Raw genomic sequence first — 26,002 nt, 5'->3', positions numbered from 1 at the left:
CCTAAATTCCTTAAACTCACCCTGGGACACAGTTTCTCAGCAACGTCTGCTCATGACACTTAGTCTTTTCAATCCTTCCATAGAGATACAGCATTCAGTCTTATCTCATCCTCAACACCAAACAGACTTAATAAGAAGAAACTAACTCTCTACTTAATGAAAGATCAGGTGAGGAATGATTAGAAATAACAAAATGAAACTAAATATAAAACACAATTTTAATTTTTAAATTGTATATGTACATACATTTTTAAATATGTTGTATAATTTTCACTCTTCCTCAGGAAGGCTTCCTCAGAAAGGCTTGCTCATCATCAGCTAGCAAGGTTTTCTTCACTAATCATTTCATACATCTACAGGATTCTTCAGATAACATATTTCTTGTAGCTTAAATGATCTTAACATAAATTCCTAAGACACTGCAATTCTTAGAACACTTTTAAGGCTGAACATTATAATGTTTGTAACCACGTATCATTTTGCATATCTTTCATTTAGCTTTTAGTGATCATCAATCTAAGCTTGTACCAGAGGGTAAATGTGACATCCTAGGGCATGCCATTCATATTCACAACACACTTAGGAATACAGTAGTTTCATTGAATTACCTCTAGAGACATGCTGACATTGTTTCTGCCCCTGGAATCTTGTATCATTTTGACTGATTAACAAAACATTTAATGAAACATTACCAAAACAGGTCTCCCAAAACACACCCTCTTCAATAAGCCTATCCCAAGATGTAAACTAAATTTTAGACTCTGTGTCTTTACTGATGAACATCATCCAAGAGATCTTTAGAAAACCAAACTTCCTAGTACAATTTTCAAATAAGAAATAACCATATGAGGCACCAATTTGCAGCTAACTTCTGAGAGGCAACTTGTAAAATACAGAGTTTTACATGGAGAACGGGTAATCCCCAAAATACAACCATAACACGTTTAATAAGCATAGAAACACATGCTACCCTGTGGGATGTTATATTCTGTATCACTGTGGTCACTCAGCATTCAAGCAAGGTGAATTCTGACTGGATGAAGTATGGAGAAATAGCTGTTCAGATAATCAGGGCAATGAAGAGTGTCTCAGATGAGAGGAAATAAGAAATAGTTTGACCTTTTTCAGCCCAGAGAGACAAAGGCTGACAGTGGACACAATTGATTCAGGCAGGAGTGGGCGTGACAAGTCAAGGATGGAGAAGAGCTATAACTCTAAATGACAATGTTGGCACAATATAGTCAGTACAAACTCAGCATACCTAAATTTAGGGTGAAAACTGAAAGTTTCTATCCACCAAAAGAGACTAGAGCTGCTTTCCCATGGAATTAGTGGGAGCAAAAATAAATGAATAAATAAACCAGGTGAAAAACAGTGCTTAATATATATGTAAATGGCACGGTTGCCTTCAGCAACAAGATCCTGGTTTTATCAGATGAAAATGTCTTTCTCAGTCCAAAGTCAATCTCTCTTTGTGAATTAACTGAGTCTTAGGACAATTTACAAATAGGACTGAATTACAGTGAAGAAATATAAGTTTATGTTTATATAAAGCCTGGGTTCATAGTGTTTTCCAAAGAATACAGAGAACAATTATCCAACTGTATTTATCTGAGGATGACTCATTTAGAAGTAACTATAATTATGCTTTTAGTGAAAACATCTCTCAGTTGAAGAGGTGCTAGAATTTCAACTGCCAAGATCCAGCATCCTGTCTGACTCAATTTAAGCTATCAAGCCTTCTCTCTTCTTTTGTATTATTCTTTATTTACAGATAGTTTCCTTTTCAGAACAAACAACAACAACAAAAAATAAAGAAAAAAGAAACTTTTCACTCTTGTTTCTTGCAAGACTTTTAGTCTTCACAACTGTTTTTCGAGAGCCTAAAATGAATTTACAATTATTTTATTAAGTAGTACGATTTATTTACTTCTAAGGCCATACAGAAAATTTTAAGTAGGGAAGTTACCTCCAACAGCTGCTTGCTGCCTTAAATTACATTTAACATTTAATCTTTGTACCTCAAAACCATACAGTGACTGCATTTCACCATACGGAATGTGGTGGTATTTAAGTTTTGTTAAATGTTTCTATTTCTTTCTGGACTTTACCTCATTTGTAATAATAATAAAATTGAGAACCAGTTATCTTTGAAGTGTTTGATATTTTTAAAGAAATATTTGTTAAAACTACTAGTGAGGTATGGTAATTTTAGCTATCCAGTCACTGCGTAACATCTCATGAAGTTGGGTCAAATAATTTCAGCTTTATTAGCCCACTGGGAAAAAAGCTTACGCTTCTGGATAGTACATTGTAAAAATCAAGTTGGCAAAACAACGAGATAGCCATGCCATGATGATACAAATTCTGAAAATTAAATACCAAACTATCAGTCCCCCTTCCTAAAGAAAGGGTACGTCTACACAATTGATTTCAGTTTTGACATTAGTAGTTGTTATCTAATACATGGTGACTATTAGCATTTAAAAGTCTACGTACTCCAGAAATTTACACTACTGTTTGTTTTAGTTTAAAACAGGGATCTATTCTTCGTAACAGGGCCTGTATGATACATGTAATACTCATGTACGTTCTGTAAATGACAGAATTCACAGAGGTTCCACTCATAATATTGAAGTACACTGACAGTGAAGCACCACTTTGTCCATAGTAGTTGGTAGAGTATTGTACATATAATAATCGAAGATAAGACAAGAATTTTGGGGGTCCAAAAACTTGGCTACTGCTCCAACTATAAAATTTGTTCTCCCATTTTGATAACACCACCTATATTATATACCTCTTATGTAGAAAGCAAAGTTTATTGCTAGAATGTTTCTCATTTTTAATGTACACAGAGCTGATCTCACTGATACTTGGTCAGTTTACATACCTTCTTACCCTTCAGTCTTACGCATTTTTGCCTCATTTGGTCATGCTCCTTCACAGGATTTGGTACGATCACACCTCTCCAGTCCTGGTATACTTTGCCTGTTGGGAAGATTGGTATGGTCTTGAAAAATATGTCATTTATCCAAATTACTTCACATTATTTCTTTACTTTCGATCTACTGAATTAGTAGTTTCAGCTTGCAGAAATGGAATTGACATTTGCTTCCTATGGGGTCAGACAGGAGTTTCCATAAAACACTTCAAATATTTTTAGGCTCATTGCCTGGATCAATGACAACAAAACTAGAAAAATCTCAAAGTCTGCATCTCATTGCATAGCTTTTAATGCAGTCCCTTCAGTATTTTCAAAGGAAAAATAAAGTCTCATTTTATCCAGATATCCTTCATAGAAAGGCATAAAACAGCTCTGCATTCTTCCATTCACTTTACCATGGAAAGAATCAGCATGGCTTCCTGTTTCTCTCTTGAAGCATGTTGGCTGTAAGATGTTCTGTTCTTTCACCTCCTGAAAATTATCTGACTTGGATGTCTCTTTTCAGATCAGGGCTGAAACCATGAACAAGGCTGCTTTTGAAGGTATTTTAAAGAGCCAGGCTGATTTCCCATCTAACTACAACTAAACCACAGCCAGTATAATACGTGTGCCTTGTGCCAAGTCACAACTTAGTTCTATCACGTGTTAATATCTTTAAAATGTTCTGAATGGTGAAGTACACACACACTACTTTACTTTCCTATCAGCTTCAACTACATTGAATTCCTGGTTCCAATACAACTTCATTTAATGAAAAAGGAATGCATAACTTAAAATCATGAATTGCCAGCTTACATTGTAAAATAAAGTATTTAGCTATAACGTTCTCAAAAATAATTTGAAATAAATCTTACCTCTCTGTACAAATGAACAACTGTAAGCAGTTCTTCCAAGTGATTATGTGTAATAGTGATTGTTATGTTCTGTATAAAATATCACAAGTTTTAAAGGTAACATGCTTAAACCATATCACAATAATTTTGAAACTGACAGGGTGAAAGAATTTTCTCCTCTACATTTTGAAAACATAAAACCTTGACTTCAATGAGTGCACTGCAACACCAGGGAGATCAAAAAAGCTTGATATCTCTTGCAGTAGATGAGACCATTTCAGAAAATCTGAAACAAATTTGGCTAGTGAGTGAAATAAAAATCTCAATTACGCCAGTTTTGCCTGTTACCTACATAACAACAGAGCTGCCATATTGGAAGTGATCAACAGTCTTTCTTGTCTACAATTCATTCTCCAAAAATAGCACACACTCATCACTTCTGAGAAAACGCTAACTGTTAACAGGTACAGAGACATTTGCAATCAGCAGAGCCCCCCCTTCTCTCTAGATTGGCCGAACTCTTCAATCATGAAGTTTAATGTCACTAGCACATTCTAGTGTTATCATCAATAATGACTCTAGTTATTCTTGCTGGTTTACATTTTGCTATCAAAATTTCATGAAGAAAAAAGCTCAAAAAGTAATTGCAGTTTTGTGAAAAGTATGGTTTTTTTTTGTTTTATTTTGTTTAGTTTTTATTTTTAAAAATCCCTTTCATTTTTCTGTTAGGAAGAAGGGAGCATACGAAGATGGAATTTCCTGATCCGTCTTTTCTTTACTACTCAGCATGCCTGAGACAGATGCACCTGTTTAACTGTCCCCTTTCTGTAGTACAGTCCCCTTTTCTGAAGCTATTTCCAGATCAATTTTGTCCAGGCCTTGGACTGTAAAAGGACCGTTCTGTTTCTGCCACGTTTTTTTGGAATGCCGTGTCCAGGACTGCACACTGTTTATATTAGCCCTTAACAAAACAATATGCTTACTTCTGTTCTACTGGTCACAACGCTTCCATGTAATAGCACATGAGAGCACGAGAGCTTGGCCCTCTATCCAAAACCAACAGAAATTGTGTAATTCTGTTATGGATTTACTGATGAAAAAAGATCAAAAGCACTAGGGAATGAGAACTACATCAAAAAATAGGTGTGATACAATGGTTAAGACTCAGGTCATGCTCATCTGTTTTCCTGTCAGATACTTACTGTAACCTCTTCCACCAACCTAGGAGCTACCATCACTGCCAGCCAGATCCAGCCTTCTATCTAACATTGATTGAATTTCTGCAGGGAACTGAAGCTAGTCTCCCAGCTACTCCCAGGAAAGATGAGTTTTCTAACTACTAAGTTATTTAGGACTGAGTGACCTCTTAGACTACATTTTAAAAAACACCACAAATCAGCTCTGTATTTGATAGAGCAGGCACAGCATAATGTTAGAAAACATACAGCTAAATGATGTTAAGCCTCTATTTGCAAGAGAGAACAGGATTTAAAGATACATCTTTCTTTTCAACCTTTTATATATTTGGTTAAGCAGGTTTTTGTTTAATGGGATGGATTTTACAGCTTCCAACTCCCTCTATGAATGCCTAATTCAGGGAATCCACTGCAAAATTCAGTTATTTGAGCTACTTCTAGAAACCCTGATCAGTTAGGAAATACAATAGAACGTTGTCTATTGCCTCTCTTTGCATTAATCCCTCGTCTACCAAATGAAGTCATACATGAAGAATGCCTGATATAGCTAGGTAAGAAAGATAAAGGAGTTGTGTAATGACTGCAGGCAAATATCCTGATGCAGAGACATTCAGAGACTGGAACGGGCTGGAGCTCTCTGCTAGATTGTTTTTTCCCACTGTTCAGCAAAGTGCTTTTCCGTTATGCACAAAACCATCTACCTTGCAGCCTGAGAACTTAATAAATATAAGCAATAACAACAACAAAAAAAAAGTGTGTGAGGAAAAAACAATGAGTTTATATCACTTTGCAGTTCCAGGGGCCAGTAAGTCATAATTCAGTTTAAAAAAGAAATAAATTCCTGTTCTTTATACCTTCTCAAGTTCTCTGACACTGAGCTTTCTCAGGTCCCAAATTAATATCACTTCTGAATTTGATCATGGCCCGTTTTGATCTCAGGCACTTTTATCTAGTCTCTTCCCATAAAGAACATTTCAGGAAGGTCAGACAAGCCCTTTTAACCTCCACAGACCTTTTTTAAAGTCAAAGGTTGTCACAGGAATCCTGTGAAAGATATTTCTATGTGATCCAACAAACAGATGAGAAAAAAAAAGTGTTTAAATGAAGCTTCTCCCAAAAGCACTTTTTCCCAGTTACTATTTCAACCCAGAAATAAGTGCATTGGAAAGGAAGTGGAGGCAGTTAATGAAAACTCACAGCTAGCTAATGTCTTTTTAAATAGGACGCTCAGATTTAATCTATAGTGCTTACAAGCAATTATTAGCTGGATGATAGAATTAGCAGTTCATTGTTTAAGTATATGTATAATTTAAATGGGGGGCGGGGGGCACGAGTTTAATGAGTTAGTGCCGGAGAATTAATTCAAAGTATTTCAATTTTATCCGTGAATTCAGTCATAGAATGCATGAGATTGAAGTTTATATCCACTTTGACATCTTTTACACTGACAGGATAGCACAAATAAGACTGGGGCTCATCAGAGCACCAAATATGTGATTGTAATCCCTGTCTACAATACAATGTTCATTACATTTAAATAAATTTCCTCACCAAAAAATAAGTATTTTCTATATGTCTCTGGTGACTGACAGCATAACAGAATTAGGATATTGTAATGCAATTTTATATAAATTAATGTAATTGTTTTATAAATATTTATGTATACATACAGTAAGTGCTTACATACACATACAAGAATCACTAAATACAACTTCATTGCAGCAAGAAAGTCACTAGATATTCCAGAATGAACATAAAGTTATCTTTTAAATTCTCAGGTAACATAAGAGCATTCAAGATCACATTAGAAATTTGTAATATTTAAACATGCATTGTACTAATAGATTTCTTTGTTGCAAATTATTTTTATTTTCAAAACTTAATCTGAACTTAATCTTGCCAATTAACTTTTTTCCTTGATACATAATTTGTTTGAGGCAAACTTTATAAGTAAACAAAATCTCAGATGTCTACTTGGATTTTGAGCAGCCTAAGAACTCAACTTCCAGGCAGATCAATAGAACAATCAAAACCTGATAGGATTTCCTAAAATGTTCAGGGCTCAGACTTCATTTTTACATGCCTAAACATTACTGAAGTCTGACTTCTTAGCCTCCAGTTTTGGTCCAGTTTTTGAATACGTTACATTTCCTTGTCTTTTTTTGACATGGACAATGCAACTTCACAGAATGGGAACTACCTGTGCCCCCACGTAGGTACAGCAGCCACCATAATTCAAAAATTACTGCTTCTGTTCCCAAGCTCTTTCACCTCCAAGTCTCAGCCTTTTCCACTTCCAGTTTCAACTTTCAACCTATGCTAGCTCCTTTGGACTGCTGCATTTTTATCTTATGGTTATCTATGTAAACTAGATTCAACTAACGCACCATGACAGGGCTCATCTTCATTTTCCCTTGCGGATTTATACTTAAGCTACTTCAGAGCTTGTTAAGAGTATTCAAACGCAATAATTTTCTAATGCAAATTTTTTTTTAGTCTAGATAGTATAGAGGTTCTTAGTACATTTCTTATATTCCTACTGATTCATAGCTTTCATTTCATTTTTACTGATTGATGTGTCATTGTAGACAAAGCACTAGTAACACTGAAAACTATTTTCTTTCTGCTAACTTCTTTTCCTCAAAAAAAGCAGATCTGTTACTCTTTCTAATATCACAGCTACTACTGGTAACACAATTTCAGTGCCAAGTGGCCAATGTAAGATGTAATGATTCACAGTATAGAAATAGCTATTGAATTTGCAGTAATTGTACTTCTTGTGTCAGGTTCAGCAGCAAGGGCAAGTATGTAGAAAAAAACCAACCCCTTCTTCCCACAGAAGAAGTATTGGTCCCTGCCAGACACAGGGTATTTGCTAGAATTCATCAGTTGTATACCACAGCCAGGTTTTAAAAACCTGGTTATTTAAATTAAGAATATATTCATTTCTTTTCATTAAAGTATCATGAAACATCCTTCTATATTCTAAACAAAGATACATCTTTAGAAAATAGATTAGTATCTTTGTGAAAACATCAATTTGCTCACCAGAAATGTACCAGACAGACTGTGAATAGGAAGAAAAAGCTTCTGAAAGTGCACTCACAAAGGTCTGCTTTTCAGGGTTGATATTACAAGTAATTAGCCTGACATTTAATAAATGACATTTCTAGGAACTGCTAAAGCTGACTTAACAAGCAAACAGAACAACCTTGTTTTGTTTAGGAAAGGTAGTTGCATTGTTGCACATTTTATTTAAAATGTTTTTGCCAGCTTATGTTGAAAACATCTGCATGCATGAAATATTTGAAATAAACATCCATAAAAATACACTGAACTTTCTATTATGGTGCTCTCTGATTCACACAAACTCTGATAAAAATGTCTGGTGGCAAAGCTGGTATATATTGCAACTGAGTGGGCTCATACTGGAGTTATAATAAATTTACTTTCACCTAAAGATGTGTTTGTTTTTTTTCTAAGCATATTTCAATTCGTAAACATTTCAGACTGCATTTTACATTTTGGTCAAAAAAAGAAGAAGATATGCTGAAATTATACATCCTTAAACTCTTCCTAAACATTGGAATCAAGAATGAGAGTAGGAATTAATAGTAATTACTTTGAAGAATCAGCAATGCATGTGTTTGTCCAGTTATCCAACCCAGAGAACAGGTTTGTTTACAAGCAACACATTTCAAATGTGCTTAGAAAACCAGAGTAATTCAAGAATACGTCTGAAATTTAGTCACATTTCCTGCTTGTGTTAAGGAGAATATTAAGTGTTTATATCATGTGATGGTCTCATCAGCTTTATTTCTGTGCACTAGAAATCCTGAGGTTTCTTTCAAGTGCCTATAATATCAGAGTTATTCACCCAGTTCAGCTGCTTTGTTAGCTTACCCACACCTCCCAAGGGAAAAGAATGGAGTCTTCAATCTGAATAGAGGAAATCTAATTATAATTAGGATTCCCATATAGCATTTGCAAATAGGGTTTTGTAATTTGGGGGGGAAATGAGGTTGTGCATATGTCTGTGTGTGTGATGACTTTTGCTTCACTAGTTAACCATGGGATGATGAAGATCTACAGAGCAATCCTGTTTAAAATGAAAGGTGTTGCAAAGCCCACTGACCTTTTTTTCCCCACCTAATTCCAGAGTTCAGTGATGATTTGGTCTACTGAACCAGGCACTGGAGCTGTCTCTAGATGCTTGAGAATATGTACACAGAATAACAAGTACACAGAAATGTCTAGAAAAGTTTGTTTGAGGTCTGGACTGCATAACATATGAAAGAACGATATGTGAATTGTTAGAATGAGAAAAATCAATGACAAATGTCCTATCATCTTTACTTCTTGACATTTTGGGAGAAAAAGAAACATGACTTTTTCTCAGTCTTTATTTTTTTCACTAATACTTTTTACAACTTGAAGGTGACAGAAAAAAAAAGCTTTTTGGCAAAAACAAAGTAAACCCTTAAAAAGCGATATATTCTCAAGAAAACTTCCATTTCTAAAAAAAAAAAAAAAAAAAAAAAAGGAAAACCTTAATAAAATGAGCAGTTCTTGTTCTGTAACAGTTCTATAACACCCAACCCCCCCAAAAAAAAAAAATATAGAGTTTTCCATTGCATACAACTAGTGCTTACTAATGATGAAAATACTATGCTGCTACAATGGCCCACCTTCATCAAAGCAATACTGGATTTACAATTTCAGTGAACAAAACACAAGTTATACCAGCACACATCTTAATATCCTAGGGGTCCTTCATTAAAATTGTACTGTCATGGGGACATTAATTGAAGACATCCCTAAAACTTCCAGTTCAGAAAAGATACCGTGTTTTTATTCACACTTCTTCAGATCTCTCCTGCTACACCTTGTAGGTCTTCTGTTGAATGCCCTGTCCTGATCCTACCAGCTAATCTTCCCCCTTCATCCCTTTGTGTAGCAGATCCAGTTCATTTCCAACCACCCAGTGATACCCTATTTCATGGCCATTCTTTACCTCAGCCATATAAACCCTTTCATTAAAGAACTCACTTTGTGCCCACAAGGCACTTCCTTAGGCCTATTTTATTGCAGTGAAAATGCAAACAACAGGGAAAAGAATCTTGTATACACATGAATGAATTATGTTCCCTCAGAAAAAAATCTCTGAACTGCAGTTTTCCTTCCCTCCTTCCCCTTCTCTTGTCACCATGGGTTCTTTTTTTCACAGCAGCTCTTCCCTGAAGTAAATGTTACTACTTTGGGACCTTGGTATTTGTGCAGTAATTACTATTGTTCAGCCCTGTATGTAATAGGCATGCGAGAGGACTACTAAAAATATAGCAGCACTCAAAGATTGCCTGTAAAACCTTTAGAAATACATACAAAGCTGTAGTCCCCAAAACAAACTCTGTTCCAATCAGTGAAGCTTTTCTATTAAGCTGTAATGCAGAAATACAAGAAATAACTCTAGGGCAGAAGAAAAAGAGGAAAGAATAAAGACCGTAGTTCAAACAACCGTGGCCTTGGTCAGGAGAGCAGAAGACTATTTTATCACTGCTGCAAACCGATCTCATTTTTTCAAAGGCCTCAAAATCAAGCTACCTCTAATTTGCTCGTAAAAGCCTTTGATTGTATCAACAAAACATCAAAGGGCCTGAGCAATATATCGTGTGAATATCTTTCATAAAGGTCAGATTGTTCTGTCTTGTAACGTGAAATCTCCTCACCTTTTTATTTCATGATTCGAGCTCTATTTGAAAATGCACTCTTTATTTGCAGCACTATGGGTGGGTTTTCTCCTTTCCTTCCTTCAAAACTTATTTCCAGCTAACAGTCTCCTTTATGAAATGAATCAATGTTTCACATGCTTTCCCATGAAAAAGCCCCATCAGCTGTGTATCTTTATGTTATTAAACAAGTGTGTTGGTTTTTTTTTTTTTTTTTCTGGTAGATGTATGACCATTAGCTGTGTTGAATCAAGCAAGAAAAATAGCTGGTTCCCAAATTTCCTCTTATAAGATGGAAGTGAGCCATCATAAAACATAACACCCACAAATTGTGCTAGATGGCTTGAAATTATACTTGTTCTAGTGTTAATTACCAATAACCCCAGCATTTTAGGAGCACATAATTGAAAAGCCAGTTACAATGGAATCTAAAAATGATCACATATCTTCATCTGACACTATTTTTTCTTTTTTTTTGACAGAAAAATTGGTCATTTCTCTTATACAATAAGAAAAAATTAGGTAAATGTGCCTGAAGCAGACAGGAGTAATTTGATTGTTTCTTAAAAACCCATTTATATTGAGGACTCAAATTGAATCCCAGCCTTGGAAAAATGATTTTTTTTTTCCATTCTACCTAGGTGTGACTGACTATAGATTACCTAAAATGGTGACACAAGAGAATTAGAGCTAGACTTATGCTGCTGCTGAAGCCCAGCAACTAGCCAGTGTCCCTTTAAAGGGGAAAAAGAGGGTGCAGATATTTTCACAATGAGTGAACTTTGGATGCAGTATGATTCTGCAACAAATCCTGTTTAGAAGTGAACCCAAGTCACATACTAAGGCCTCCATCTTTTGGCAGTCCTTCAGCTCTAAAGATCAGATTTTCAAAACTGTTCAGCTGTCATAGATAATGCAGTACCATCCAACACTTGGCCTTTCAGCTTCTGGCCTTTATTGCACCAAGTCTTTTATTCAGACAGCAGATTTCTTATTAGTGTCATCTGTTAAGCCAGAAGAGAAAAAATGACTTTCCCTGTAAAAGATATTTTTCAACAGTGCATTCAGAAGTGCTAATATTAACGTGTTTTTTCATAGAGGATCTATTTGTGGAAAATATAGGTTTGGCAAAAATTTAGATATATATGGCTTCTGAGATTCTTTTTTCTATCGACTACCAGCTATATACATGAACAGTGACTTGGAAGAAGTACACTATTTTAACTCAGTAAAAGAAAGGTGAAGGACCTGAACCAGGCTTTGTTATCCAGGATGAACTGCTATGGAGACTGCAGTATTACTTTATTGAGCAAGTCCAACCATAAAAACTAGGTGGTCTTGCATGTGTTCCAATCACAGCATTACATTTTCTAAGTATAAACTAACTGGCTTTCTTGAAACACCTCACACATTACTAAGAGTGCTGCTAATATGTTCAGTGAGTCTTTCTTTAGCCATGGTTTTGCAAAAATGGGCAAAATGAATGTTGTTACCAGCCCTTCCCATCAAAATCAGTCAACACTTTTCCATTACAATGCCCCGTTTACAGCTACTTAAAAGAAACTTCAATTATTGAATCTGAAGTTCTCTTTGTTGAACATATGCATCTTAAAAACAAATCAACAACAACAAAATCAAAACCAACCAATCAACCAACCAAACAAACAAAGAAAACAACCCCTAGACAAAAGCTGAATTCCAACTTTCCTCCTCGTATTCTTCTAGAAAATCATTATTCCATAAGACAGAAATAGAGGTGGGCAACAGAATGAAAAAGCTGAACTAAGTTCAAGCCAATGCTTGATTGTGACTCATCTCTGTTCATGAATAAGGATGAACCAAGTCAGTGCAAGGTTTCTGGCATTATTTCCTCATCATCAAATATGTTTGATTTTTCACATATTTGTCATCAGTTCCTTTGGCTTGGATTGTTTTTGGCTGATGGAGATAAGCTAGACCCTTGATTTAACTCAGCCTTTAACTATCTAGCTCACTGAAAGAGAAATATTCTGCATTCAACCACCTTTATATGAGGAATAACTTATAGCAGAAAAAGAGAAGACAGTATCAGAGTTCTGTTCAAAAAATTCAGACTTTTGCTGAGAGAAGGAGGAACGAAAAACAGACTACAGGCCAACCTGCAAGCTGCTTAGGCTCTTGCAGGTCACAGTGGACCTCCAAAAGAAAAGAATCAGGCTACTTCGCAGTTTACATGGCCCTAATCCCATCTAGTTCCCCTGTAACCTATCACTTATATGAACTTTATTTAGCAATGTTGGGTAGAGGACAGCAAAAGAAGCACTTCTATTCCTCTCCCCTTGTCTCTGCTTGTGGAATGTCTCTCCAGAGTCCCGGAGTAAGACTGCCACCAAGAAATAATGACATAAATATGTCGCCTCTCTGTCACGCAAGATGGCAGTATGAACCCTAACAGGGTCATGGAAATAGTGTAAGGAGCTATATCAATAAGCTCAGAGGCCATCAGTGACCATTACTCTTCTTATTATTTGAAAAAAGGTAGGCTGATACTTATTTGGCATTAACAAATAAATGGATCATATTAATTCTGTACTACACATATAAGCTGTATCTGTAAGCAAAGTGGATCAATAGATGTCAGGAGTTCAAGTGTGTTTTTATGTAGTGATATACACACAAACATGGTAATGTACAAGAACTGATGTTTGTCTATAGTCTTCAAGCTCTTTCTCATATTTTTAATTGAATGAATTATTTAGCTTTCTTAACAATATATCAGCCTCTTCTACAAGAGGAATGATTATATTCACAATTTAATATGCAGTTCAGACGCAGAGGAATATGACCAAATCTGTACAAACATTTACAAAATTAGTCAATTTTTATTCCCAGAAGATACGGAAAAAGCTCTGGCCCTCTTACTTTACAAGACAGCTGGACTAATGCCATTTGCTTAAAACATTTTAGAATGAATCCTGACATTTTTCATCAAATAATTTACTGTTTTTTACTGAAGACTTAGGTATTCAGATAGTCTGACAGTTGCTTGAATGTGGTTTGAAGAATATTGACACTAATCACTGAATAAATTATTAGAAAAAAATATATATTTTTTATATTCCTAGCCATTTCCATCACTATTTATCAGTTCCTAGTTCTTCATGACAAAATCCACTAAACCTAAGGAAAGAAGCACTTTTAGCTCAAGAAGGGTGTTAACTTGCAGTTTGTGTTCTTTTAGTAAACAAAACCAAACAAAAATATTTTTACAAATGTATGCAATAAAAATATTAGAAAACATTAAATAGATTTTTAAAATATATTATTTGAAATCACTATTTTGGCAGATATTGCAAGGGTATAATTATGGGGCTGTCTTATAAAGATGTGTAACAAACTTCATCACATAGCTGAGCTGATGCTCAGCCTCAACTTTCACTACCAATAGAATAAATCTACAAATAATACCAATAAAATAATCAGCTATTTTGTTTTAAAATATGCTGTTAGATTATGTTTCTCTCTCTTTTCATTCATGACCCCTGCACTGCAATCTAATCTGCAAGCATTTGCATAGCGAAATCAATGATTTTGCACACTTCTAGGGCTTGCTCACATATATCAGTTCAAAGAACCAAATATGACAATATCTGAAAGTAAAAACAAGTATGTCTTTTCAAAAGCACAGTCAGAATTTTTTGCAATATTGTCTCACATTCTTATGTTCCACTGAGTAGCATTTCATCTCTCTCACTGGTACCACAAAGGTTTCTACCCTTCATCAGAGAGTAGACGTGCACAGCATGAATGGTTGGAGCAGGATATCCAGTCTTGCTGGCCAGCAGATCTGGGCCAGCTAGGATGGAAAAGTAATCCTGTGCTGAATAGACAGTAACAGATTGCTTCCTCCCTGTAATAGAGGGAGGAGCAAAACACAAACCATAATTGAGAGCTACTCTCTTCCTGATCTGACCTGGGGAGGTGGACAACCATAGGTTGCTGCTGAGTGAGTTTAAGACAAGTGGCCATACTGCAATTTAATCCTAAAGAGCAAACAGGTAAAGCTTTTCAGCGCCTTTCTTTGCCATTTTTAACAATATTGGTAAAACACATTGTGGATATACTCTAAACATTCCTGTTCATTGAGACAGCAGTATCCTATTGATAGTACCTTAAATCATCTCTTTTTTGTCTGCTTGCATGAAAATTTAGATTTTGAAATGTGTAAAAGCCCTAAACAGAAGGCATGGATGTTAACTCATTCTCAATACTTGATTGTTTCAGAATCCATTGTTTTTATCACAGCCTTGCATTTCCTTACACCAAGTCTCTAGAGTGCAGAGAAAAGGGGAAGATCAGAGCAGACAGATCATTTTGCTGCTAGTAACAGACTGCCTGGGGACTTTTAAGTGCAGTAGATTAAGAAAATGTTTAGTGACTAATATGATTCAGAGCCCAGTTAAGTCTGTGAAAGCCCTAAGAGGCATTTATGGCAAACGCATTTTTGTTATTGTTTCTGTTTATCAAGGAAAATTCAGGTCAGATGAGTGTCTTATTTTCACAAGTCAAATCTTTTTACCTGTTTCTCAGTGCCCTTTGAAAGAGATGAAACTGATTAAGTTCCTTAGGTCTCAAAAGTATTACATCTCCAATTTTGCATCAGGAACTTTAACGGCAAATCTCTTGCTATCACATTATTTTTAGTGAGTTTGCATGGAGGAATAGTTCAGTCTTTCAGCTGGCCCTTCTACTATAGCAGCTCAGGCCAGTGACAAGCTAATAAAAGCAAAAGTCAGGATTCAAGCAGTCAGTGGCAAAGGCAAGGCCCAGATGAGGGTCAAAAGATCCATCCTGCAAAGTGGGGATGCCAAACAAAGAAGGCTGCCGCGGTATTATTAGGCAGGCTGTTTGGCAGCAAGAAACAGCTGGGACAGAGTGTAGGATAGAAGGACAAAGATCCAAAAGTCAGGATCAAGAACCAAGGCTGAAGCAGACAGAAACATGTTAGGCTTCAGGATCACAGAGCAGAACTAGTGCCACATGCCATACACCGGAAAAAACATCTACGAGTGCAGAGCACAGCACTGTGTGGGCTGCTGCAGGGAAAGTTAACTCCATCCCAGATAGACCCAGCACAACATCAGTCAAGATTTCAGGCCAGTATCTATGTCCCTGGGGGGCAGACTGTGGCCAGGCCATTTGACTGTTTGGATTGACAGTGATAAGGTATCTGAGTATCCAAGTAAGGTTTGGAAGAGAGTTGACGCATGCCAGAATTGCTCAAGAATGGGACTTCATAGCAGTACAGTCAGTCAGACAAGTTCTTAGTACATGCTCATGTGTACAAAGAAATACGTGTAATGGCACACAGCAAAACACAGTAAGACATCTTTCACTTTGGCTTTGAAGGCTAGAGCATAAAGGTTTCGCGTAAAGTAGTAAACCCTGTTCACTGGGAAAGGGTTAGGAGATAAATACAGAGTATTGTCCCTGAGATAATTGGATTTACAAATAAAACCTGAAATTTACAAAAAAAAACATCTAAATTGGTCTACCATCATTGTTTTAAACATTTTCAAGTTTTGCAGAACATTAGAAAATACTCATCATGAGGATTGTTCTTTGAAAATACCTCTCTCAAAAACAAAGAAAACAACCAACCTAAAAGGTAATTTTTTTTCCTAATACTCCTAATATACATAGATTATCTACTCTCTGCACCACAATGGGATTTATGCCTCTTTACCTTTGTGTGTGATGTGAAACCCAGGAATATCGCATGGCCTAGGAGAAGCACTGGGTGAATCCAAGGATCTGCTTTAAAAAAAATAAAATAATAATCTGGTCTCTATTTCTAGAAGATCACATTGCAAACTAAACTTTCATATTGTGTAAAATATCACTCTGAAATATGTTTTTAAACACTTAAAAGTCTAAGTGAACCATTTGAATAAACAGTAGCTTTTGGGTTGGGAACCTGCTAATTGAAGAGTCTTTAATTTCCAAAATAGCTGTGCTTTTAAGATGTGCTTAAAAATCATTATAACCTAAAAACTGCTTTGTGATAATAGAAAATAAATAGCTTCATTCTAGTTCTTCACAGACTGACTTCTGTCATTGTGATTGCAATTAGCTGTCACTCGGTATTGTGACTATGAAAGTCAAAGAATGAAAGTAAACAAATATTTTCTACAGTAGAACTGGAAAATACAAATTTATCTGTATTGGTAAAGTCTGCGCAAGCAGCATTGCCCACAGATACACTGTAGCTGTTACTTTAACAGGCATCAGTGAGACAAGAATGACTTCTGTGAAGCTTCCTTCTCTTTTGAATGGGTGGGAGCAGGCTCCTCTGGCCTCTGCCTCTTCATAGTCATGCCAATCTGTCTGCTCATCTGTTCACGGGCTGCTCTGCAGAATAATTCCATCAGTTCCAGATGTTTCATTTATCTTACCATTAAAACAATGTTGTATGTAGCTGTCACAGTGAATAATTTCAGAAATAAAAAGTATATTCTACCAGAAAAATCAATTACTGAAAACTACTCAGTGTTCATGAGAACAATTCACCTGTTCGTTGAACTTTTATTTAGTCAGGGAGATTGTGCTTTTGGGCTCCATTAAATATATAAATATGTTAACATAAATATGTTTCTCTAAAATGTTTTAACCTAGCTGCTTAACTATAGTTAGTTTTGCATAATGCTGGGCACAGAAAACTTGCTCACACTGGGAAGCAAGTTTATTCCCATGGCCAGTTTCTAGAACTGTTGTGAAATTACAAACAACCACAGGAGCCTCCATGGGATAAACACATTCATTTTCAGCTCTGGCTTGCAAATGAGCTTATCAGGAACTGCCACAGATGATAGCAACACCAAGTGTTTTTAAAACTTGAGCATGTTTTTTCCAGACCTGCTGTGCAACCAAGGATCCAGGTATTTGTGAAAGATGAATAGGAAACTCATGGAAAGAAAATCACTATCACAACTCATGTATGTAATTGAGTTTGGTATTTAGGTATGCTATCATACAAAATTGTATTTTTCTTTTTATTTATTTAATAGCCAAATTCGTGTTCATAATATCAAGATATAGGATCCAATATATATAGAAAGCTACATCTTGAGGTTTGTAAGATTTCATCAGTGTTAAAGGTACTTACCCTCTTGTTTATCCCAATATCTTGTAACAGCCACCAAGGAAACCGTTATCATTCAGAAGCATAGCACCTAATTCTGCTTTATCACTGAGCTACGTTACACTTTCCAAAAATAAAATCCAGATTATACATCTTAGTTTTAAAACTTTCATGTTCCTTTATAATACACTCCAGCAGTGATCAGCAAGCTGATCTTAAATTGTTTCTGAATTTTAAGTATGAAGGAAAAGGTGGTTACTTGAGATACTCAGGCTGAAAAGAGATTACACTGAAAGTAATACAAGATGAAATCAGAAGTACAGCTATAATTTAATTTTCTTGGGAGTGCCACCGCTGGAACCATAAATAAATTCACAAGGACTTTGGGAGACTAAATGAGCTTTCCTGCTATTCTGAAGAATCATAGAGCCTTCTGTAAGAGAAGGCAAAAGAGAAATTCCAAACAGGATTTTCCATCAATTTTAAGTTAAGGGTTCATGTTCATGCACTACTTATTAAGGTGGGACAGTACCAGTTTTATTTCCAGGCAGGTCTCGACATTTAAATAAATAAATATATACAATTGTAATGTGTGCCCTTCAAGTATCTAGGTAATGTTAGTATTTTCACTTAAAAAACACATTAGAAGGTGCAAATACAACCACAAGAATAGGAGAATGTAACAGGCATACAGACAAATTTCCAATAAAGCAGGGTTGTCTGCAATCTGTTGTCACAAAGATGCCAGTAAACTCAAAGTAGTCAAAAATATTCAGGATTATAGACCTCAATACAACATCCATTTGCTCATGACCATCCTTCCCCTGCTTTTTCTGCTTTCTAGTGGCCTTTTTTGTTTTATGCTTTATGATTCCGCTTCTCCTTTCTATCCACATGCACACAAAAAGTGGGGGGAGCAAAGGGGATACTAAGTAGTGGAAACCCTGCAAAATCATCACATAAAAAATTTAGTAATTATATTAAGGTTTGTTCTTTTGGGAAGCAGGAGCAAATGAAAAGTGTTTCATAAACTGCAATTTTGTCTCCCTTTGAGGATATGTGGAAACAAGCAGCCAAAGCTCACTGATACAGCTGAAACATTTCCTGTGAGCAGCCATACTCATTGTACTCATTCCAAGGCAAATATAATTACCCTGTGAAATAGATAAAATAAGTCTGTAAGACTACACAGTTAGATCTCTATATTCTCCTACCAATATTTCAATCTCAAATTGAAATTGAAAATCTTCCACCAAGAGTGTTCCTTAAAGTCCTAGGATTCAGATGATAAAAGGAAGGTATTGTCAACGGTTTTGAGGTATTATTATTAGAAAGGTGTTTGAAATGATAATACGGATGTTTGAGGAATCTTCAAAACTACCAAAAGCATAAAGCAACTTTTGGGAAGATTCAGCTTGCAAAGTATCTTCCAAGATGGCAAATAAATATCCGTAGTGTGCTAAGACTGTGCTCCATTACTCATGTTAGCACGTGGGCATGTGTTCACACACATGGGCTGCAGCCATGAGTAAACACTTAGTTAGGAGCTGCACAGCCCAGGTCTGTGTCTGTTCACAAGAGGTGGTACTGCCACAAGGGAGAAATGTGCCATGGAACGATTAGGCCGTGCTGATCAGAATAGAATGAAGAGAAAAGTTCACACTGAGGAGCAGAACTGGGCCTGCGGTAAAAAAGATCACCATTCCGTCCAAGGTCACCACTCATGTACTGGGCCAGAATCATTCAGGTTGGAAAAGACCTCTATGATCAACTAGTCCAACACTAACAAGACCACCACTAAACCATGCTACTAAGTTCTACATCTACACATTTTTTTAAGACCTCCAGGGATGGTGACCTGACCGCATCTCAGGGCAGCTTATTCCAATGCTGCACAACCCTTTCAAGTATATCATCAGAAAAATAGCTTCTCCTGCATTTTTCAGTGAGATCTTGGGACTGATCTACCTATTCAAGAGGCACTACAGAACTCCATAAAAATAAACAAGAAATCAAACAGAACTACAGAACATTTTTCCTGGAACCTACAGAAAACAAATTTCTGTAATTTCTCAAAGAATTTGCAGTATGAAATTTACAGCAAGTATAACATATAGTCTGTAAAAAGAGAACGTGAACTTCTTTATTTGCCTTTGAGAAGGAAAGCAAGTAATAGTTTACCTCTCCCATGTCTTACCTGAGAGATGAAAATTTCTCCTTTTTCTCATTCTTCAGAGCTCTACTTACTGTGTCAATCCCAGACAACAACTCAGTTATACTTATTCTCTCTATGAAAAAGGTAAGTAATATTAAAAAAGATTTAGTATATATTCATTTGTATATGTATAAGCACAGCCAGCCCAAGAAAGCCAAGAGAGACACCAAGTCATTACGTTTTTGTTATTGCTGTTTTTTTTTTTTTTTTTTTTTTTTTTTTTTTTTTTTTTTTTTTTACAGTAAAGAAGAGTATGAGAAATTTCTCAGGGAAACTACAAACATATGCACATACTGCAAACAGACATTCTCTCCAATGTCACTCTGCGATTAATTTTGGACTCCAAACCATTATGCAAGTGGACCACACACTCCACACAGCTCTGTTTTATATTCACAACCATGGTGAAAACTAAACAGTTTTAAGCACAAAAATTGCTTTTAAAAAGATCTTTTTAGGAATGTACACATAGAGCAATTGTTTTAGAAGAGCCAAAGATAGCAAAAACATTCAATAGACTTCAAATACATACACTATGTAAGTACCGTTTCTTTTTCCCTCACTTGTCCTCTCCCTCCACAAGTTTTTCTTAAAAAAGTAAAATAGTTCCCTCAGTATTTACTTCCCCAAATTAACATATTCTATTTCTTTTTTAATTATATTTTTTTGTGTGCTGCTTTCCATTTTGTACTGTGCTCCCTCAAAAGCAGAGGAATTTGGAAACTGTTTCTTTTAGTACCCATGTAATCATAACACAGTGCATTACAGGCAAAGTAGAACTGAGAATGTTCATTCCTCCAAGCCCCACCAGACCAGTACAACACACTGGCAAATGGATCATTATTTAAGTCTCTCTCTTGCAAACATCCATACTTTTCAGAGAGATACAAAACACGTGAAAGAAACAAATTAGGTCCCTTAATTCCAGAAAAGCAAACTGGAATACGACAAGCATGAGCTGTAATTTGAAAATAAAAAATACAGGCAGAAAAAATCAGACTAGCCCAGAAATCAGCCAACTCCAACAGATCCTGTGAGCTCCTCTCAATTCATTGCAGCAGATGCAGTGCAGCACATGCAATTTCCACCCAGTAACAGCTCGCTCCTGTTAGCCTGGCAACATGCCCGTGCAGTCTTCCCACACTCAAGTATCAGACAGAAAAAATTACCACCAAATGATGGATCTCCAGTAGGTGGAGTGCCAAACCCCCAGGAACAGTGCTGGTATCTTGATATGTACCTAGTTAGAAGTATAAGTCCCCCCTGATATTTTGTACTTCGTAATATATCACTTTGATTTCAGAGATCATTCTTCTCTTGCATTTACAATGTGTATACGTTGATTTAAGACAGGTATAACATTTTTTTCACTTTCAATGCTGTAAGTAAATTCACATAATCCACAGGGGGACTTAGGTGGGCTCCATATTTCTGGACTTCTCTTTATTTCCCTAGTTTTGTGTTCAATAAGTTTACGCATTTTTACAAACACTGTAATGTTTGTCTTAGAATGACCCTAAACCCCATCTCCTCTGAGTTGTACAACTTTCAGTCTCTTTGAGCTTCTGATTATTAACATATCATTAGCTCCTCAATCAACAGAGAATTTTCCATGGAAAATATGAATTTCAAATGTAGAACCCAAGCAGAAAAATTCTCTCTTTGGCATAAAGCTTTCAAGATTTCTTTATGTATCATCAAGTACAAAAAATGCTTTACAGCACATCTTTCAACTTGCCTAGCATGCAGTGCTACTGTTCTGAATGCCAGGTACACATCTTTTATAAGCCTTAATATTAGTGTTAATCTAACGGCTTTTCCAGTTGATACAGTCTTTCCTCTTTGCATGCAAGTTTGCAACGTCTTTCTCACGTTTTGGCACTTTCATTTCATACTTCACAGTTTTATTAGCACTTTGAGCTTTGAAAGATAGCTCATTTATTTGCTATACCTAGATGCCACAAAACTTTGAATACACTATATACAGATGTAGAGCAAGATAGTGATGGAGTACAGTCAGACACAGATAATTACCTTGATAGGATTCCAGAAACTGATGCAGTATAATTGCCCTTTGTCTAGAATACCAAAACCAGCAGTCCTGCCAGACTGCAGATTCATGTCTGCAGTTTTCATGTCTGAAAATTTCTTCATTGTATTGTTTGTTGAAAGATCAACCATGCTGATACTAAGTAATGCACAAGATACAGTGGCAGGCGATGACAAAAGTTCCATCAAGACTATGTGTAATTGGCCTTTAATATATTTCTTTTATATTGCCTCTATACTAATATACAGTTGCATAAAAACAAGCAAGAATGGTTGCAGGCTTCCTCTGACAGAGATTCCCTCCCAGCCATCTCCTAAACAAGGAGTATTTTAGGTCACTATCATTCACTGAATCCGCTATCTCTTTCTCACTACCTAATTTCAAGCCAACTTATTTCTTCACCTCTGTCTTTCTTTTACCCTCAGCCAGCCATTCTGGGTGATGGCAGGCTGAAATAGATGGGTCTGCAAGACCCAGAGGTGTTCAAAACCAGAGTCATTAATGTCTCTAAATGAAGGAAGAAAGTGGAAAATAAAAACTTGGAAAAAAAAAGAAGTTACTTCAGAATACATGGTGCAAATTCTAAACAAATCTGTAAGGTTTTCATAAACGTTGGCCTGATTTTGCAGCAGTGCTGCTGTTCTGCTCAATGAAATATTCAATAATTATAACTCTCTTACTTACAATGCACAGGGACCTTACTTTCTAAAAGTACGACCATTTAACAGCCAGAAACATTGGCTAAGACTAACTCTAAGGCAAAGCATGAAGTCATAAACATGCACAGATGTTACTATTTGAAAACGGTAAAGAGGTACTGAAGTTCCTGAGCAGATCCCAAGTTGTGTTGATTTCAGCAGTTATGAGTCATAAGGGAAGAAGATACTACTGAAATTACATGCCTGGGACAGTTTTCTCTGCCACTTACATTTAGGAAAAAACAACAGTGTCTTTAGAAATACTTAATGGGGAGGAGAGCACTCTGAAAGACTGCAGATACCAAGAACTGAAATGAATAAATCTGCTTGCCTGTACTTATGCAGTTAAACAAGTACAATGCTAATGCATTATATATTTCTGATTATATCATGGAAGGCTCAGCAGATCCAATTTCACAAGTATATAAAAAAGGTGAGTGCTGAAGGTTACTGTAAGTTATGAGACTGATTATTTAAGGGAAAAGTTCACTTAATGGAATTTTGGCAGTTTTATAAACAGAGCAAAGAAAATGGGACTACTCACACATTCTGTGCCAGTCCTTCTCTGATTAATAATTGCACCAAAACTTCTGAAACAGTCACTTAGGCAAGCAAATACACTCAGGATGTCTTATGTTAGAAGTCCCTGAACTTTTTGTGAGTTCACTTCAGTAGCAGCTCAAGACTAGCCCTACATGTGGAAACAGGGTTTTCATGCTGCACGTGAAAGTTTACCACAGTCTGCTACTACAATTATGGTCACGCTATCCTGTTTGTATCTATCCTGTCCTTGTATTCCAGAAAAAAGGGCTCCCAAATTAAGAAAAAATTGAAAGAGATGCAATCCAATAACTCTTCTCACTTTGGCAATTATAATTCATGGTTTCACAAGGTACTCTTCAGGGGTGAGACTGAAATCTCTCAGCTGGCTGGCCCATTATCTACTAAAGAAACAGAATTCTAACTGAGGCAGAGAAGAGCTGATACTGTCCATTCTGCAATTCTACCAGTACAAAAAGACACACAGTAAAGGAGATAATTTAAGCTATGTTTGTGTTACTAAGCCAAGGAACAGAGTATCAAAACTGGAAGTATGTGTTCATGAACACAGAAATTCCAGGCTCTTTTCTTCCCTTTCTTCGTTGTTCAGAGATTCTCCTTTTAGAAACAACTCTGCCCTAGACCACCTTTTCTGTGCAGAAACACTCTTATTTCCTCTCATGCCTCGAGAGAACTAGTTAACCACGCACACTTCAATACAATAACAGGTATTCATCTACATCTCTTTGCTGGACTTCCACTTAAGCTAATGAAATGAGTCAGTGCAAGTACCATGTCACCTTTTTACAAAGCATTCACTTACATATTCACCTACATATCAAAGTAGCAGCCTCTTCCACTTTTCCTTATTATTTGTGGTTTGACTCTAAAATGTTTAAATATCCAAATTGAAGTAAATAAATTTAGTTTCAGTTATCTATCTAAATATCTAGACAGATATTTATGGAGAAACTGTTTGATTCAGAGTACTCGAAATGAGGTGTAATCTGCCAAAGGTAGGTACATTCTATCTTGACAGAAAAAAAAGCAGTAAACAACAAATCTGAATGTAAAAACAGTCTAGGGCTTCAGCACTGCCAGGTAGACTTTCTCAACATTTTTATCACGATGCAAAGAAGATTTTTTTTTTTTCCCTCAGAACTTGCCAGATTGCATTGTATTGTGGAACTTAGGCCACCTGTACAGAATACAGATAAAAGTCTAAAGGTTACAGATGACAGGAACCTGGATTTGGTTCATATCTTGCAGTATTTAGTGGTTTCATCCCTTTTATCTCTAAATAAATACTTGACAAGGCCAAAGGGGTAAAACTTGAAGGCATTTTTGCCAAAAAGCAAACAGTTTCCTCAGTGGTGAATAGCTTGAACATTTGCTCTACATAAAAGGAAAAATCAGATGTACAGATACTCTCCTTCAGAACAGCCCTTTATAGCCCTATATGAGTTTTGTTTTAGTTCAAGTAGAACCAGCGGCAGTTTTTAAACTTCTCAGCTGGCTAGATCTGAAAATGCTGGAAATATTTCTACAGATTCCCTTTATTATAGTGGTTTTCTTCTTCAATAGATGGCCCTGGAACACACAGACTTTCAAAACAGAAACGAATGCAGAGACATGTGGAGAATCTGTCCGCTCCTGAAAGAGCTTAGGGTCTGCAGTAAAAAAAAATTCTCTAACTTCAAAAAGTGACATTCCCTTCCACATCACAGAATTAAATAAAGTAAGCCCAAACCAGAACCATTCATATGACATCACATAAATGTTACAGGACAGACACGATTCACATGACATCTTGCTCCATATTCTTCAACATTGGAGTGACTCGGAGAGTCACTGTGACAAAACGGATAAGGGTCATATTCAATAGAAACAAAGATATATAAAAATATAAGAAAATACATATAAAAATATTGGCTGAAAATATACTATTTTGACAGAAACTGGCAGTTATAATATTTTATCTCTAAATCACCTGCTTTCTGCAGAAAAAGTTTTGGTTTTTGTTTGTTTGTTTTGGTGAGGAAAAAAAATCCTCTCCACGATTGAGGTCTGCTCAAGATTTTTTTCACTATGCACTTTTTCTGGTGTATATTACTTATAAACCAGGTTATACTATGCTCACACTTTGAGAAGATTATAAGGACGCTCACCATCTGCATACATCTATTAACTAACATAGAAAAATACTTATGTTAAATCACATAAGAATGTGGACTCATGACAAAAGAAGCAACAGTGGGCAAACAGTGAAGTGCTGAATTTCCTCCTGTTTTAAAAATTACATGTGAAAGGAAAGACTTCTCACCTTCTTGCTCCACAGCGTACTGTGGAGACAGGTAGATACAAGCCTTACAACGTTTGACAGCTTTCTCAGGAAGTGCACGGTTGGACATTACAGTAAACGGTCTTTCAAGTGCCTTGTAGAACCTTTCTTCTAACCAAGAATCTTGCTGAAAATTTCTTTTTGGTCTTTCAATTCCAAAAGCTTCATTGTCGTAAGAGCTGGCATTTTCCAAAATAGAAGAAGCACTCACAGGAGTCTGACTTGAGCCCCAGCTGCAATAAGGCACGGAAAGTTTCTGGGAAGACATGGACCCATTGCATTTCTGTTGATGAAGTAAATATATATTATTAAGACACTGATAATTTTAATTTATTT

The 26,002-nt window shown here is 36.1% G+C and overlaps 1 protein-coding gene across 1 annotated transcript in view; it reads right to left on the bottom strand.

Annotated features, from left to right (window-relative positions):
• IQCM (IQ motif containing M) overlaps positions 1-26,002 on the bottom strand; it is a 123,278-nt gene that overhangs the window by 76,075 nt on the left and 21,201 nt on the right. Inside the window, 4 exon segments of the mRNA XM_050710378.1 lie at positions 2,894-2,991; positions 16,428-16,498; positions 20,020-20,110; positions 25,649-25,949. Of these exon segments, the coding sequence (XP_050566335.1) occupies positions 2,894-2,991; positions 16,428-16,498; positions 20,020-20,110; positions 25,649-25,949 (561 nt within the window).

The sequence above is a fragment of the Cygnus atratus genome, chromosome 4 (genome assembly GCF_013377495.2).
Source record: "Cygnus atratus isolate AKBS03 ecotype Queensland, Australia chromosome 4, CAtr_DNAZoo_HiC_assembly, whole genome shotgun sequence".
In the NCBI taxonomy this organism is placed as follows: Eukaryota; Metazoa; Chordata; class Aves; order Anseriformes; family Anatidae; genus Cygnus; species Cygnus atratus.
Note: the sequence above shows the minus strand (reverse complement) of the source record. Positions and strands in the feature narration are given on the sequence as shown.